Genomic DNA, 15,491 nt, shown 5'->3' on the forward strand with positions numbered 1-15,491 from the left:
TCCCCAGCACCCACACAAAACCCAACAACCAGAAGTAGACAAAAGTATCACAGCCCTCAGAAGATTAGACTATTACGAGCCACAGGCAGAGAATAGGAGGGACTGAAGTGCACCATGCCTGAGGCCCCTCACAATGGCAGAGAAATGATTGAGATATACCCAGATAATCCTGGCAAGTGACCTACACCCCCAGGCTGCAGAGGAAGGCAACCCAAACCCCCACCCCAGGTTACTGCCTATCTGACTTGGGTGAAAATTCCTTCCCAACCCCATATATGGTGATCAGTTAGACCCTGAGCATGTGAGCAAGAACCAGCCAGCCAAGAGCCCCTAAGAAAGAATGCACTGTGGGAACCCCTACAAAGTTAAACCAGTGAACCCTGAGGAGCTCAGTGTGTGAATTTTGTATGTGATTAATTTTGGTAATATGGACGCTGATGCTACTGTGGGTGCAGCCACTGTCGGGCAGGATCTGCTTGTCAGCCCTCATATTGTTACCGGACTATGCACTAATGACACCAACAGCCAAGTTCCTTTACCACACTCAATCCCTATTAATTGGAGCACTTTATAAACAAATTGAAGAACATTTTGTCCTATGCAGAAGTCTGTTAATAGTTATAGTTGTTCACAAGCTGTAACCTTTCATTTGTCTCCAGAAATGCCGTAGTGCTGGTCTTAATACTGTGAACTAAAGCAGCTGTGATGTTACATTGTTCGTGTCCGTGGTGTGTGTGACTACTGACTATATGCATTAGCCCTCCTTCAAACTTTCTGTGAAAAAAACAGAATAGAAACTATTCACAATCTTTGCCACTGCAAGATAGGAATCCATTTACTGAGGTAAAATCCTGACTACTAAGTCAGTGGGAGTTTTGCCACTGTCTTCAACAGGATCAGGATTTCACCCTGTGACTTTTCACCAAGGCAACAGCTGCCACCATAAGGCAGAAATTCCAATAGCTGTTAAAAGATTTTTTCCAAACAAGTCACAGATTATACATGACAAGAAGAATTTACATGAACCTGCAATCCTTGGCACCCAGCAAAATGGAGGAAACTAATTAAATACACTGCTCCAAACATTCCTTCAAATATCGAGGAAACAGAAATAAGACTCTCCCCAAATGAAAGATGTTAAGGAAGAAGCCAGCCATTCTTAACACTTCATGGATGCATTATATGCAACACTGGTATTCTAAGTCACTTGTTTCCTATTTTTAGGAGTCTAAATCCTATTTTCAAAAATAAATTAAGCATTTAGGAGCCTATATCACACTGTGACTTTCAATGACATTTAGGCTCTTAAGTCACTTAGGCGCTTTTGAAAAATTTTTCTTAAGTGTGCGCGCAGGCTTACTTTACAGTTCTTAAATATTCTGCTTCTGTTGGCAGCTCAAGGGCTCAAAGTAGCAATAACTATAGGACTGAGTTTTGGCCCTCTCTTGAAATGCTGAGGAATTGCTCATTTGCTGGGGTCTTTGCCTGAAAGATGGGTTGCTCCTCAACATTTCAGGGACGGCTGAGTAGTGGCAAGCTAGCAATGGTTTTATCCTACACACTAAGAAATTTAGAAATGTTTAAAAAGGGTTTTAGTGAGATTCTCCTCTCAGGCTGGTGTAAATCAGGTGTAACTCCATTGAAAACAATGGAGTTACTCCAATGTAAACCAGGGTATGTGAGAAAAGAACCTGGCTCAATTCTTTATGGTAAATTTAAGATTGGAAGGCCATTTATGAAAGGAATGAACTCCAGTGAAACAGGACAGTGAGTGGGGCTGTGGCATGTTAGGGCTTTGAGGAATAATCTGCACGGAGTATTATATTTTACACTGATAATTTCTCTTGGCTCTACTAAGAATGAACCATGAATAGCATATGTTGGGACCACAAAACATGTAGCAGTTACAGAAATCTTCTCAGCTGCTACTTGCCTTCTTGTTTCGCATTTCTCTTATGAACAGGAATGTAAATGAAAAATGGTTTACTGTAGTTCAGATTCCGGTAAGAGTCTCAAAAGTTATTGCTCTTTAATACTTGCAAACCGTATCTTTCTAAAAATAGTGGTGATGTCTACATTAATGGTTCTGTAACTGCATGCAGTACAAGTATGTTGTCTGACTGTTTACAGGCTGTAATATAATCAAGGGTTTGGATGACATCCGAACTGATGAAGGTAAAGCTTAAAGAGTCATCCACAGTTAGATTGTGTTACAGTCAGATGAGACACTCCATGCCAGCTGTTTACCACATATGCACCTAGTCTACTTAACATACAGTTTAATACACTTTCCAAAACAAAACTAAAATGCAGTCATATTAATTCCTTTTTGAACAGAGAGAAAAAGGTTGTAACATTTCTGTTGCTACAAGCAATTCAATCCTATGAATTGTTATAGCCGATAGAGTCTCTAAGCTTCTTGTGTTATGGAAGCTTTGCACTTTGCTTTATTTGTACTTTTTTTTTTTAAACTAATACTTGCTTACATTTGCATTTTTCCAATTCTCTGCTAATGAAATTACTTAAAATTGTAAAGAAAGCTTCAGTTAAATATAAAATAATGTATATGAATAATGATATTTTACGATGCTGTATCTAAAACATGATGGAACAAAAATATCCACACTACTTGATATTCAAAGAATACAGTTGGAATTTATTTGGTTTGCACTTTTAGTCCTGCTGTTTTGTGTGTGTTTTGAGATAATCCAACCATAAGAAAAAAAAAAAAAGCTTTCCCGGCCATTTTTTTGGGGGGGGGGGGGGAGGGAAAGAGGGCAGCAACTGCATTGCTAAGAGTATAATTTACATAAACCAGTTAGTTCCAGTCTTACTTTCCTTCATCTTACTGGAAATTTTAGATTGTACCTTGTTCCATATGATAGAGAATAAGTCGGGCTAGGACCACTTTCATCATGCTTTCTCCATGTCCTGTGGTAGAGGTGGCACCAACATGGTTATCAGCATAGCCTCCACTTCCTGCTCAAAGAAAAAGTATGGTACTAAAGCTTTAGAGCAAAAGAGATTTACAAGCAATGCATGATTTCAAATCACAGGCCAATTTCTAAAGTTCTGGAGGTCCTGTTTGCTTCTAGGGTCAAAAAACTGAAAGTTCATATTTGAGATCTTTGTCTCTGATTTCTTCCTCAAAGTTTCAACAACAGTGTGAGAAGTCAGTCACAGTTGGAAGAGGTTGGTTGCCGAGTTATAGGGTTGGAAAGATAATGGCATAATGGGGAAGGAGGAATAGTGGGGAGTCTGATGTTGGAATAGGAAGGAGTGAGCATTAATAGTAGCTAGATCAGTAGCAGGTAGATGGAGGAGAGGCATGCAGGGAAGACAAGGTGGAAAGGCAGGCAGGGTGATGGTGGGAAAATAGGAAGCCAGAAGTGGAAGATGTGAGGCAGCTGGACTTGCACTGATGACTAACTGGCTAGGGAGGTGCACTCCAGGAATGTGCTGACCAATGGGCAGCAGAGAGGTGGTAAGAGCCAGCCAGGTAGCAGCACTAAGATTCCACTGTGACAGATCATGGGAGAAAAGCTCAAACAGGAGAGATGTTTCCAAGTCAAAAGGCTGCACTGACTCAGGAGTGCAACAAACCTGCTGATGTCAGAGGATCCTGCAGGTGCCATCATTTAAGCAACAGATGTTTGTGCCTCTCTGTGGGTCACTAGAACCAGCACCAAAGTTAAGGTCCTACAGCCACCTGATATCCCAACTCTCACCTACAACAACCACTCACTGTACTATTCTTTTTAAAGTCAATCTAGGGCTCATGAATCGTGCAATTAATAGTTACAGTGTCAGGAGCCATGGAAAACTAAGTCAAATTATCAGTTGCTTATACTTTTAAAATTCTTTGAATTAAAAAAACAAAACAAAAAACAAACCAGTAGAAAAATCTTGCATTCAGAAGAGACATGGTTTCAAGCATGCTCCTTCTTATTAATGTTGTGCCTCCCCCTGAGCAATGAACCTTAAAAAGGCCACACACCGATGATACTCTTGGAGAGAAAAAAGTTCTAGTAGACAATATTTTTGAACAGGAAACTCCTGCAGGCCCTTTGAGGGCCACACATTTGGTGCCTTATTCCTGCAGACCACAGGGGAGAGATAGGAGAATGACTTCATGTGGGTAAGTACATCACCCTTGCCAAGCATTAGGAGACTGGTTAGAGGCCGTAAGATGTTCAGGGGTCAACCAAAATCTTTCCCCCTCCTGCAATCCTATTTAGGCTTTAACATCTGCCAAGCTTAATAAGGCTCTTTGTGAGTGCAGGTGTATTTTGAGGAATCCCATTGAGACAATTAAGGCAGATCAATCTCCAGCTAGCGTCCAAAGACTTGTGGGGGGATGGGCCCTGATGCACCTCCTACACAGCATAGAGTGATGAACCTGAGGTCCTCAGGAGAAGCAGAATGCTCTCATGCTGCTGACCCCCCTTCCCATCATCACCACTACTTCATTCCATGACCCTTATCCACTGGCTCCCTTCCCTACCATTCTATCCCTTCCCCTTTGCTATGCTGGTCATCTCCACTGTATCTGCTAAGGTCATTATTTGCCATGGGCCTTTGAAGGTGCACAGGACAGGATTACTACAGTTAGCATGGAGTTTAGGATGGGGAGCAGCAGAGAGTGAAAGGTTTTCCTCCTTCCCACCCAAAAAGGGACACTCAACTTCCCTCCCTATGCAGTGAAAATGTTGCCATGTTCTATTCTGCAACCCCCCAAGAACCCTGCATGCGTAATAGGAGTGTGGATAGTTACAAGAGTTTTGTTCCTTGGGGTATCTGAGAAGTGACTATCTTGTTGATTACTAGGAAGAAACAAGCTAGTTAGTATTGCACCGAATGGTGCTCGGCTTCATTTTTTTTCTTCTAACACTAGCTCCAAAATGCAGGGGCCCTGAAGATCTATGTGACGGGGCAGAGAAGACCTACACCAGCATGGTTAAGGACAGCCACTTTGCTATAACTGACAGGTTTGAGAGTAGCAGCCGTGTTATTCTGTATTCACAAAAAGAAAAGGAGTACTTGTGGCACCTTAGAGGCTGTGTGGAAGGAGCAGTCGTTAAAAAGGATAAACTGACTCTTTTTAGTATATTTAAATTTAAGCCTCAATTCTAGATCAGCTAGTGTCAAAGATTCATTTCAATCATCGAAAATGTGATTGTTAACTGATTTCATTTACCCGTACCTATACATGCTGAATCACCGACTCGGCCAACCAGTTTATTAGTGAGTCCCCCAGTGGATGTTGCACAAGCTACGTTTCCTTCATTGTCTATAGCAACAGCACCAACTGTTCCAGAGTCTCTGCCAAGAATAGTATTTCACAGAATTAGGCAGGGTTAAGAATACTTGCCAAAGCATGTTGTGTCCATTCTGCAGGTAGCTTTTACAAATGTGAGATTACAACAGAAGTCTACAATGAATGTCATTAACTTTAATCTAGCCTCATGCCAGAATCACTTAATTTTCATATAATTGTTTGTTTGTTTTTTTAATGTAGGGAGTTTCATTATAAAAAACCACTATCCATTTCAGATAACAAGCAATATGTTACAATTCTGACATAGTATCAACCTTAGAATTGATAGCACAGATGTCAAACCCTTGGCCTGTTTGCTCTATTTATTTGATTTCCCCATGATAAATTTATATGATACGGTATGAAAGCTTTCATCTGGAAAGAATAAAAAAAATCCCTAGCCCTCCTGTGAAAATAATTTTTCAGATGGGACCTACTGAAGCTCTGAATTAGCCGGAAACAGAAACTCAGAAGTGGGAACTGCCTCCACTGTTCCAATTGGATGAGAGCTCTAAAGCCTAGTGATGATTATTCATTTATCTTTTTGAATGTAAGAAATAGCAGTGGTCCTAAAAATGCCCTGCATCACTCCCCCGCCTGAGACTGACCAGCACGCGTTGCTTCCCGCAGCTCCCATTGGCCGGGAATGGCGAACCACAGCCACTGGGAGCTGCGGGCGGCCGTGCCTGTGGACGGTCAACGTAAACAAACTGCCTCACGGCCCGCCAGCAGATCACCCTGACGGGCTGCGTGCAGCCCACGGGCCGCAGGTTGCTCACCACTGCTCTAAAGCCTAAAATGTCTGAGTTAGTGTGAAGTGATAGAAACAGCTACAAGCAGGACTGAGAACTCTTTATTTAGAGTATCACCATGTTGAATCATCATTGAATTTTGAAGTCTGTTACCATCCTGTTTGTATGTTCTCAGCCCTTTAGCCATGTGGTGTACAGGCTACGGTAAGACATGTATCTATGCCATGCCAAGAGTCCTAGACCACTGTGATATTGGAGGTAACAACCATTCATCCACCCTTACTCTAGAGCTAATTTACATATAACAGTTGCATTGGTTGTATGAGGGAGATGGCACAGATGGCAGATTACTTGGCCCAGCTGCCACAGTCCTTCCAAACCACCCACCCAATACAACCAGCACACACAATCCCAAATACATACACAATCCCTTAGTTCAGTGCACACCCTTCACTTGCCACCCCACAAATCAACGCATCTCCCAGCACAACCCCTGAGACCTCAAGCAACACAACCAGCATACATAGTGACCACCTACACCACTCTGAAGTCTGAGTCAGTGCAAAGTGAGTAAAACAGCTACAAGAATGGTTGAGAGGTCTTTCGATTTAGAAGATCACCAGGTGGAAGCCTCACTAGGATTCGTGGTCTGTTACCCCTTAACTAGTAGCTGAAAGTCCATGCTGTTGCATGGTTGTAATTCGTTAAGAATATATCCTCACCTTGTCTACAGCAAGAGGTTGGCTGACCTGTGAGATGTACCTTGTGTCATACTACTGTACTACTTAATAAAATAGCTAAGTAAACAATACATAATATATGGTCTTTCTATTAAAGAGTTTTTGCCCCCTTCCACTGTCACAAGATTGAAGCTCAAACAGTTAGTATTATTAAACCCCACTCCCCACTGAAAAGGTCAGTCATTTTGATAGTTGGTTATTCTCCCTACTGTTTTTTCCCCCACCCCCTATTTTATTACAAAAAGTTTCTTTCTTTCAAATGTCCTTCATTCTGCTGCTGTCTCCTACCCTTTCTCTCTGCTAATGGCTTTGTTTTCTCCTCCATCCCACCCAGAACTTGGTTTTTAGGTTATTTTAGCAGTGCATTTTTAACCACCACATTTTCTGGTCTGCTTGTTTTCTCAGTGACCAAGTACCACTGCCAACCCCTGAAGAGGGGAGCTATGAGCCAAAATTTGGTAGATGAGAAATTAATGGTTTGATCCAGTTTAAACAAATCCCAGTCTATGTTGGTTATGCAGACTTATGGATAGATATGTATGTTCTGCCAGGGTCTAGCCATTGGTTTAGCAGTGGAGACAGTGCCCCATTTAAACCGCAGCTCTCCTTTGGAGAGTGACTCTATAGAGATAGCACTTCCTTGCTCACCAGATCTGCTCAGTGTTTTTATTCAGGACTATCTGCTAACTTCAGTTGAAATATTTTTTTGCCACCTGCCTATGGTGGAGGGCCCATACTGCTAAGTGAGCATGAGCTGGATTCTCTTCCTTCTTCAGCATCAATAGGATTGTTTCCCAAATTTCTTCAATTACACTTGAGCAAGCCTACTGAAGGTTGCCCACATATCACGGAGGGCATAATTTGAAAACCACGTGGAAGCACATGTATGTGTCAGGGCAGAACTAAGCCCAAGGAACTACTTTCAGATCCCATAGCAAGTCTGCATGGTTGCTAGTTAAGGAAAGCACTTACTGACACCACAAACTGAGTGTATGAGAGGCATTAGAGTGTAACATTTTTTGTGCAGTACCTACTTTTTAAACTCCTGAGGGTTAGAATCTGGCTCAAGGTTCTTGCTCCATCTCTCCCTGGATCTTTCTGTTATAAGTTTCTCCCCTGGAATCTCAGGAACACCCATGGCCTTGGCAAAAAGCTTTGCCCCATGGTCAGTCAGCAACATGTGCTCTGTCTGATAGGGAAAGAAAAGAAACTCTTGACACTAATTGGTGTTCAGTACTGATCTGTACAGTCTTATATAAACACTTCATTGTTTTTAAAAATGTATTTAAAGACTTTTTTTGTTTTAACTTCTTGGAAACCAATAAAACTAATAAAAGGCACAATTGTGGCTCCAATCCTGCTCCCATTGACTTAAGTAGGAGTATATTTGGATTCCTATGTGACTTTTTGATGGAACAGGAGGATTTTGGATTCAATAATCCAAAAAAAAAAAAAACAACAAAAAAACCCCCAAAATAATTAGCATTAACAGAATATAATTGCCTTCAAATATTCAATACTCATTAGATGAGAAAATTACAATTCACTCATATCAATTTTTTTCTGAAACTAGATAGGATACTGCTATTGTAATCCTTTATAGAACTGGTTTTGCAATCTCTTCCAATCAATCATTGGTATTTTGCTTATCTACATGATTGGTATGGTCAGGTCACTGAGGGTATGTCAACACTATGAAATTAGGTCGAATTTATAGAAGTCGGTTTTTTAGAAATCGTTTTTATATAGTTGATTGTATGTGTCCCCACACAAAATGCTTTAAGTGCATTAACTCGGCGGAGTGCTTCCACAGTACCGAGGCTAGCATTGACTTCCGGAGCGTTGCACTGTGGGTAGCTATCCCACAGTTCCCGCAGTCTCCACTGCCCATTGGAATTCTGAGTTGAGAACCCAATGTCTGATGGGGCAAAAAACATTGTCGCGGGTGGTTCTGGGTACATGTCACCAGGCCCTCCCTCCCTCCTTCCTCCCTCTGTGAAAGCAATGGCAGACAATTGTTTCACACCTTTTTTCTTGAGTTACCTGTGCAGACCCCATACCACGGCAAGCATGGAGCCTGCTCAGCTCACTGTCACCATGTCTCCTGGGTGCTGGCAGATGCGGTACTGCATTGCTACACAGCAGCAGCAACCCATTGCCTTGTGGCAGCAGACGGTGCAATAGGCCTGAACACCATCTTCATCGTGTCCAAGGTGCTCCTGGCCGCCTCGGTAAGGTCGGTCAGGAGCACCTGGGCAGACATGGGCGCAGGGACTAAATTAGGAGTGACTCGACCAGGTTATTCTCTTTAGTCCTGCAGGCAGTCCTATTGTACCATCTTATGGTGAGCAGATTAATCTTTAAACATGCTTGCTATTAAACCATGTATACTATTTTAAAAGGTACACTCACGAGAGGTCCCTTCTCTGCCTGGCGGGTCTGGGAGGCAGCCTTGGGTGGGTTCAGGGGGTACTGGCTCCAGGTCCAGAGCGAGAAACTGTTCCTGGCTGTCGGAAAAACCGGTTTCTCTACTTGCTTGCTGTGAACTATCTTCCTCATCCCCAAAACCTGCTTCCGTGTTGCCTCCATCTCCACTGAAGGAGTCAAACAACACGGCTGGGGTAGTGGTGGCTGACCCCCCTAAAATGGCATACAGCTCATCATAGAAGTGGCATGTTTGGGGCTCTGACCCGGAGCGGCCGTTTGCCTCTCTGGTTTTCTGGTAGGCTTATCTCAGCTCCTTAAGTTTCATGCAGCACTGCTTCGGGTCCCTGTTATGGCCTCTGTCCTTCATGCCCTGGGAGATTTTGACAAATGTTTGGCATTTCAAAAACTGGAATGGAGTTCTGATAGCACAGATTCCTTTCCCCGTACAGCGATCAGATCCCATACCTCCCGTTCGGTCCATGCTGGAGCTCTTTTGCGATTCTGGGACACCATCAGGGTCACCTCTGCTGATGAGCGCTACATGGTCACCTCTGCTGATGAGCTCTGCACTCATCTGCAGCTTGCCATGCTGGCCAAACAGGAAATTGAAATTCAAAAGTTCGCGGGCCTTTTCCTGTCCACCTGGCCAGTGCATCTGAGTTGAGTGCTGTCCAGAGAGGTCACAATGGAGCACTCTGGGATAGCTCCCGCAGGCCAATACTGTCTAATTGCGTCCACAGTACCCCAGATTTGACCCGGCAAGGCCGATTTCAGCACTAATCCCCTTGTTGGGGGTGGAGTAAGGAAATCAATTTTAAGAACCCTTTAAGTCGAAAAAAAGGGCTTCGTCGTGTGGACGGGTGCAGGGTTAAATCGATTTAATGCTGCTAAATTTGACTTCAACTTCTAATGTAGACCAGGGCTGAATGACCTGAAGAACTATTTTTATTCTAAGAATAATATGCTCAGTGGTGACCTGCAGAAAAAATTATCCTTTGTTCAAACATTGTTATTCCTTGTAAATAGTAAAATAATAATCCTAAACTTATCACACACTAACATACGTTTTTCTTAACATCTAAAATGACTAAATTGATGTTAACCCACCTCCAAAATATTTACTGATCTATTTAGGCCCAGTTCCTGACATTATGTATGCAAATACCATTCCCGTAGAGTACCTGAATCAGTTGTCACATGAAGTCAATCAATTTGGTGACGGTCCACTTCTTATTATAGTAAGGCCCTGATTCAGCAAAGCACTTAAGCACAGATTTAGGTCATACTGAAGTCAATGGGACTTAAGTACATATTCTTAAAGTTAAGTACCTGCTTAAGAGCTCTGCTGAATCAAGGCTTGAATGAATGTCCTCAAACTTCTGAGCCTCTTTCTATTCCCCCAAAAACATACCTATGAATTTACTCAATGTACCACTTCTGTCATTCTGCTTTACTAGGAGCTTTATAACTTTCTGAAAGAAAGAAGAAGAAAATTTTAAAAGAAAAGCATTTAAAAACATTTTTAAAAGGTCCAAATCCTTTGACTAGTGCCTATCTTGAGCCGCTTGGATGGATCTGGGCAGTTTTGTAGAAGAGAGAATTTGACCCCAAGAGTCTGATCCAATGAGATGCTGAGTGCCATCAACTCCCACTGACTTTTAAGGTTGTGACATGACACAAAAAAACCCCTCCACCCTGACACAGATGCCAGGATACAGTGTTTCACTGTTACTAAGCCCTGGTCTACACTAGGAGTTGAGGTCGAATTTAGCGATGTTAGATCAATTTAACCCTGCCCTTGTCCACACGACGAAGCCTTTTTTTCGACTTAAAGGGCTCTTAAAAATCAATTTCTGTACTCTTCCCCCAACGAGGGGATTAGCACTGAAATCGACCTTCCCGGGTCGAATTTGGGGTAGTGTGGTCGCAATTTGACGGTATTGGCCTCCGGGAGCTATACCAGAGTGCTCCATTGTGACCGCTCTGGACAGAGCTCTCAACTCAGATGCATTGGCCAGGTAGACAGGAAAAGGCCCACGAACTTTTAAATCTCATTTCCTGTTTGGTCAGCGTGGCAAGCTGCCGGTGAGTGCAGATCTCATCAGCAGAGGTGACCATGATGGAGTCCCAGAATCGCAAAAGAGCTCCAGCATGGACCGAACGGACGGTATGGGATCTGATCACTGTATAGGGAGATGAATCCGTGCTATCAGAACTCTGTTCCAAAAGACGAAATGCCCAAACATTTGAAAAAATCTCCAAGGGCACGAAGGACAGAGGCTATAACAGGGATCCACAGCAGTATTGCGTGAAACTTAAGGAGCTCAGGCAAGCCTACCAAAAACCAGAAAGGCAAACGGCCGCTCGGGGTCAGAGCCCCAGACATGCCACTTCTATGATGAGCTGCATGCCATTCTAGGGGGTGCAGTCACCACTACCCTACCCTTGTGCTTTGACTCCGTCAATGGATTATCACACAACGGGGATGCACATTTTGGGGACGAGGAAGATGAGGAGGAGGAGGTGGTTGAAGATAGTGCACAGCAAGCAAGAGGAAAAACCGTTTTCCTCGAGAGCCAGGTCACCCTGGACCTGGAGTCAGTACCCCCCAAACCCACTCAAGGCAGGCTCCCAGACATGCCAGGCGGAGAAGGGAGCTCTGGTGAGTGTACCTTTGTAAATATAATACATGGTTTAAAAGCAAGCGTGTTTAATGATTAATTTGCCCTGAAGACTTGGGATGCATTCGCGGCCAGTACAGCTACTGGAAAAAAGTCTGTTAATGTGTCTGGGGATGGAGCGGAAATCCTCCAGGGACATCTCCATAAAGCTCTCCTGGATGGTCACTCCTCATGGTCATCTGGTTGAAACAGGGTAATTTTATTAAGGGGACATTCAGCGGTGGCCATTCCTGGTGGGCTGTTTGCCTGTGGCTGAAAAGAAATATTCCCCGCTGTTATCCACATGGTGGGGGTAGGGGGGAAGCGATCATCCCAGAGAATTGGGGGAGGGGGTGGATGTTCCTGCTGGGCTGTGTGCCTTTGGCTGAACAGAAATCTTCCCTGCTGTTAGCCACATGGTGGGGGGAGGAGTGAAGCGATCATCCCAGAGAATTGGGTGTCTGGGGGGCGGGGGAGGGGGGTTAGTTGGGTTTGGGCTGCACGTTAACTTGAAAACCGCACTCTCCTTTTAAATTGCCAACCCATTTTAAATGGCCAACCCAATGGCTCCTTGGTATGGGAAATGAGGGCACTGCTGTTTGAAGCCATTCCCACATGTTATGAAAGTTAAAGAAGGCAAAAGACTGTGGCTTACCATGGCTGCCTGCAAGCCGAATTCTGTTGCCCGGCCCTGCATGTGTGATCTGTCACACCAAACCGGCAGACCCTCAATATAAGAGGCAAAATGTGACCTTGTACTGAAAGCACACGTGCTATGTAATGTTAACAGGAAGGTTTACCGTGAAAGAGTCTACCCATTATTCTCTTAAAAGGTGTCTTTTTAACTACTACTCTCCGTTTTTTCCCCTCCTGCAGCTGCAAATGTTTCAACGCTCACACTATCATCTCTATCCCAGAGGCTAGCAAAGATTAGAAGGCAAAAAAACAAAAAAAAACAACGCACTCACGATGAAATGTTCTCTGAGCTCATGCAGTCCTCCCACACTGAAAGATCCCAGCAGAATGCATGGAGGCAAGCGATGTCAGAGTCCAGGAAAGCACAATATGAACGCGAGGGCAGGTGGCAGGCTGAAGATGATAAGTGGCATCAGCTTGCTGACAGAAGGCAGGAGGCAATGCTGAGGCTACTGCAGGATCAAGCTGACATGCTCTGGTGTATGGTTGAGCCTCAGGAAAGGTAGGAGCACAGACTGCCGCCACAGCCCCTGTGTAACCAACTGCCCTCCTCCGCAAGTTCCATAGCCTCCTCAACCAGATGCCGAAGAATGCGGTGGCATACTGTGGGGCCACGCGCGTACCCATAGCAGTGCCGCTGATCTGAAGGTATACATTGTCCCCAAATGTAAAATAGTTATGGGTAAGGACAAAGTCACAAAGTTTAGCCACCAGGTTAGTCGTGACATTATCGGGGATAGTGTTCTTGACGGCTTGTAGTCCATCTTTGTGTGGAATGTTGGTGTAGAGGGCTTCTACATCCATAGTGGCCAGGAACCCCGACCTGGGATATTCTTCTATCTACTACCCAAGATCCATAAACCTGGAAATCCTGGACGCCCCATCATCTCAGGCATTGGCACCCTGACAGCAGGATTGTCTGGCTATGTAGACTCCCTCCTCAGGCCCTACGCTACCAGCACTCCCAGCTACCTTCGAGACACCACTGACTTCCTGAGGAAACTACAATCCATCCGTGATCTTCCTGATAACACCATCCTGGCCACTATGGATGTAGAAGCCCTCTACACCAACATTCCACTCAAAGATGGACTACAAGCCATCAAGAAAACTATCCCCGATAATGTCACGGCTAACCTGGTGGCTGAACTTTGTGACTTTGTCCTTACCCATAACTATTTTACATTTGGGGACAATGTATACCTTCAAATCAGCGGCACTGCTATGGGTACGTGCATGGCTCCACAGTATGCCAACATTTTTATGGCTGACTTAGAACAACGCTTCCTCAGCTCTCGTCCCCTAACGCCCCTACTCTACTTGTGCTATATTGATGACATCTTCATCATCTGGACCCCTGGAAGAGAAGCCCTTGAGGAATTCCACCATGATTTCAACAATTTCCATTCCACCATCAACCTCAGCCTGGTCCAGTCCACACAAGAGATCCACTTCCTGGAAACTACAGTGCTAATAAACGATGGTCACATAAACACCACCCTATACCAGAACGCTACTGACCGCTATTCCTACCTACATGCCTCCAGCTTTCACCCTGACCACACCACACGATCCATTGTCTACAGCCAAGCTCTGCGATACAACCGCATTTGCTCCAACCCCTCAGACAGAGACAAACACCTACAAGATCTCTATCAAGCATTCTTACAACTACAATACCCACCTGCGGAAGTGAAGAAACAGATTGATAGAGCCAGAAGAGTTCCCAGAAGTCACCTACTACAGGACAGGCCTAACAAAGAAAATAACAGAAAGCCACTAGCCGTCACCTTCAGCCCCCAACTAAAACCCCTCCAACGCATTATTAAGGGTCTAGAACTTATCCTGAAGGATGACCCAACACTCTCACAAATCTTGAGAGACAGGCCAGTCCTTGCCTACAGACAGCCCCCCAACCTGAAGCAAATACTCACCAGCAACCACACAACAGAACTACTAACCCAGGAACATATCCTTGCAACAAAGCCTGTTGCCAAATGTGCCCACATATCTATTCAGGGGACACCATCACAGGGCCTAATAACATCAGCCACACTATCAGAGGCTCGTTCACCTGCACATCCACCAATGTGATATATGCCATCATGTACCAGCAACGCCCCTCTGCCATGTACATTGGTCAAACTGGACAGTCTCTACGTAAAAGAATAAATGGACACAAATCAGATGTCAAGAATTATAACATTCATAAACCAGTCGGAGAACACTTCAATCTCTATGGTCACACGATTACAGACACGAAAGTTGTGATATTACAACAAAAAAACTTCAAATCCAGACTCCAGCGAGAGACTGCTGAATTGGAATTCATTTGCAAATTGGATACAATTAACTTAGGCTTGAATAGAGACTGGGAGTGGCTAAGTCATTATGCAAGGTAACCTATTTCCCCTTGTTTTTTCCTACCCCCCCCCCCAGACGTTCTTGTTAAACCCTGGATTTGTGCTGGAAATGGCCCACCTTGATTATCATACACATTGTAAGGAGAGTGATCACTTTAGATAAGCTATTACCAGCAGGAGAGTGAGGTGGGAGGAGGTATTTTTTCATGCTTTGTGTATACAAAAAGATCTTCTACACTTTCCACAGTATGCATCCGATGAAATGAGCTGTAGCTCACGAAAGCTTATGCTCTAATAAATTGGTTAGTCTCTAAGGTGCCACAAGTACTCCTTTTCTTTTTGCGAATACAGACTAACACGGCTGTTACTCTGAAATCTCTCAGATATTGTGGAGTGCACAGCAAGCAGTAATAACAATGGGAATATTGTTTTCGTTGACATCTAAGTGAGTCAGTAAACTGCGCTAGCGTGCTTTTAAACGTCCAAATGCACATTCTACCACCGTTCTGCACTTGCTCAGCCTATAGTTAAGCAGC

General features: G+C 44.0%; 1 protein-coding gene across 3 annotated transcripts in view; it reads right to left on the minus strand.

Moving 5' to 3' along the window:
- The window catches only part of ASRGL1 (asparaginase and isoaspartyl peptidase 1), a 53,352-nt gene that overhangs the window by 20,854 nt on the left and 17,007 nt on the right, over window positions 1-15,491 (minus strand). For all 3 annotated transcript variants that reach the window (XM_073336398.2, XM_073336394.2, XM_073336395.2), the window contains exons 4-6: window positions 7,844-7,998; window positions 5,204-5,322; window positions 2,869-2,979 (exon numbers count right to left, since the gene is read on the minus strand). In XM_073336398.2, the coding sequence (XP_073192499.1) occupies window positions 2,869-2,979; window positions 5,204-5,322; window positions 7,844-7,998 (385 nt within the window). The remainder of the gene's footprint in view (window positions 1-2,868; window positions 2,980-5,203; window positions 5,323-7,843; window positions 7,999-15,491) is intronic.

Source organism: Lepidochelys kempii, chromosome 3 (genome assembly GCF_965140285.1).
Source record: "Lepidochelys kempii isolate rLepKem1 chromosome 3, rLepKem1.hap1, whole genome shotgun sequence".
NCBI lineage: Eukaryota > Metazoa > Chordata > Testudines > Cheloniidae > Lepidochelys > Lepidochelys kempii.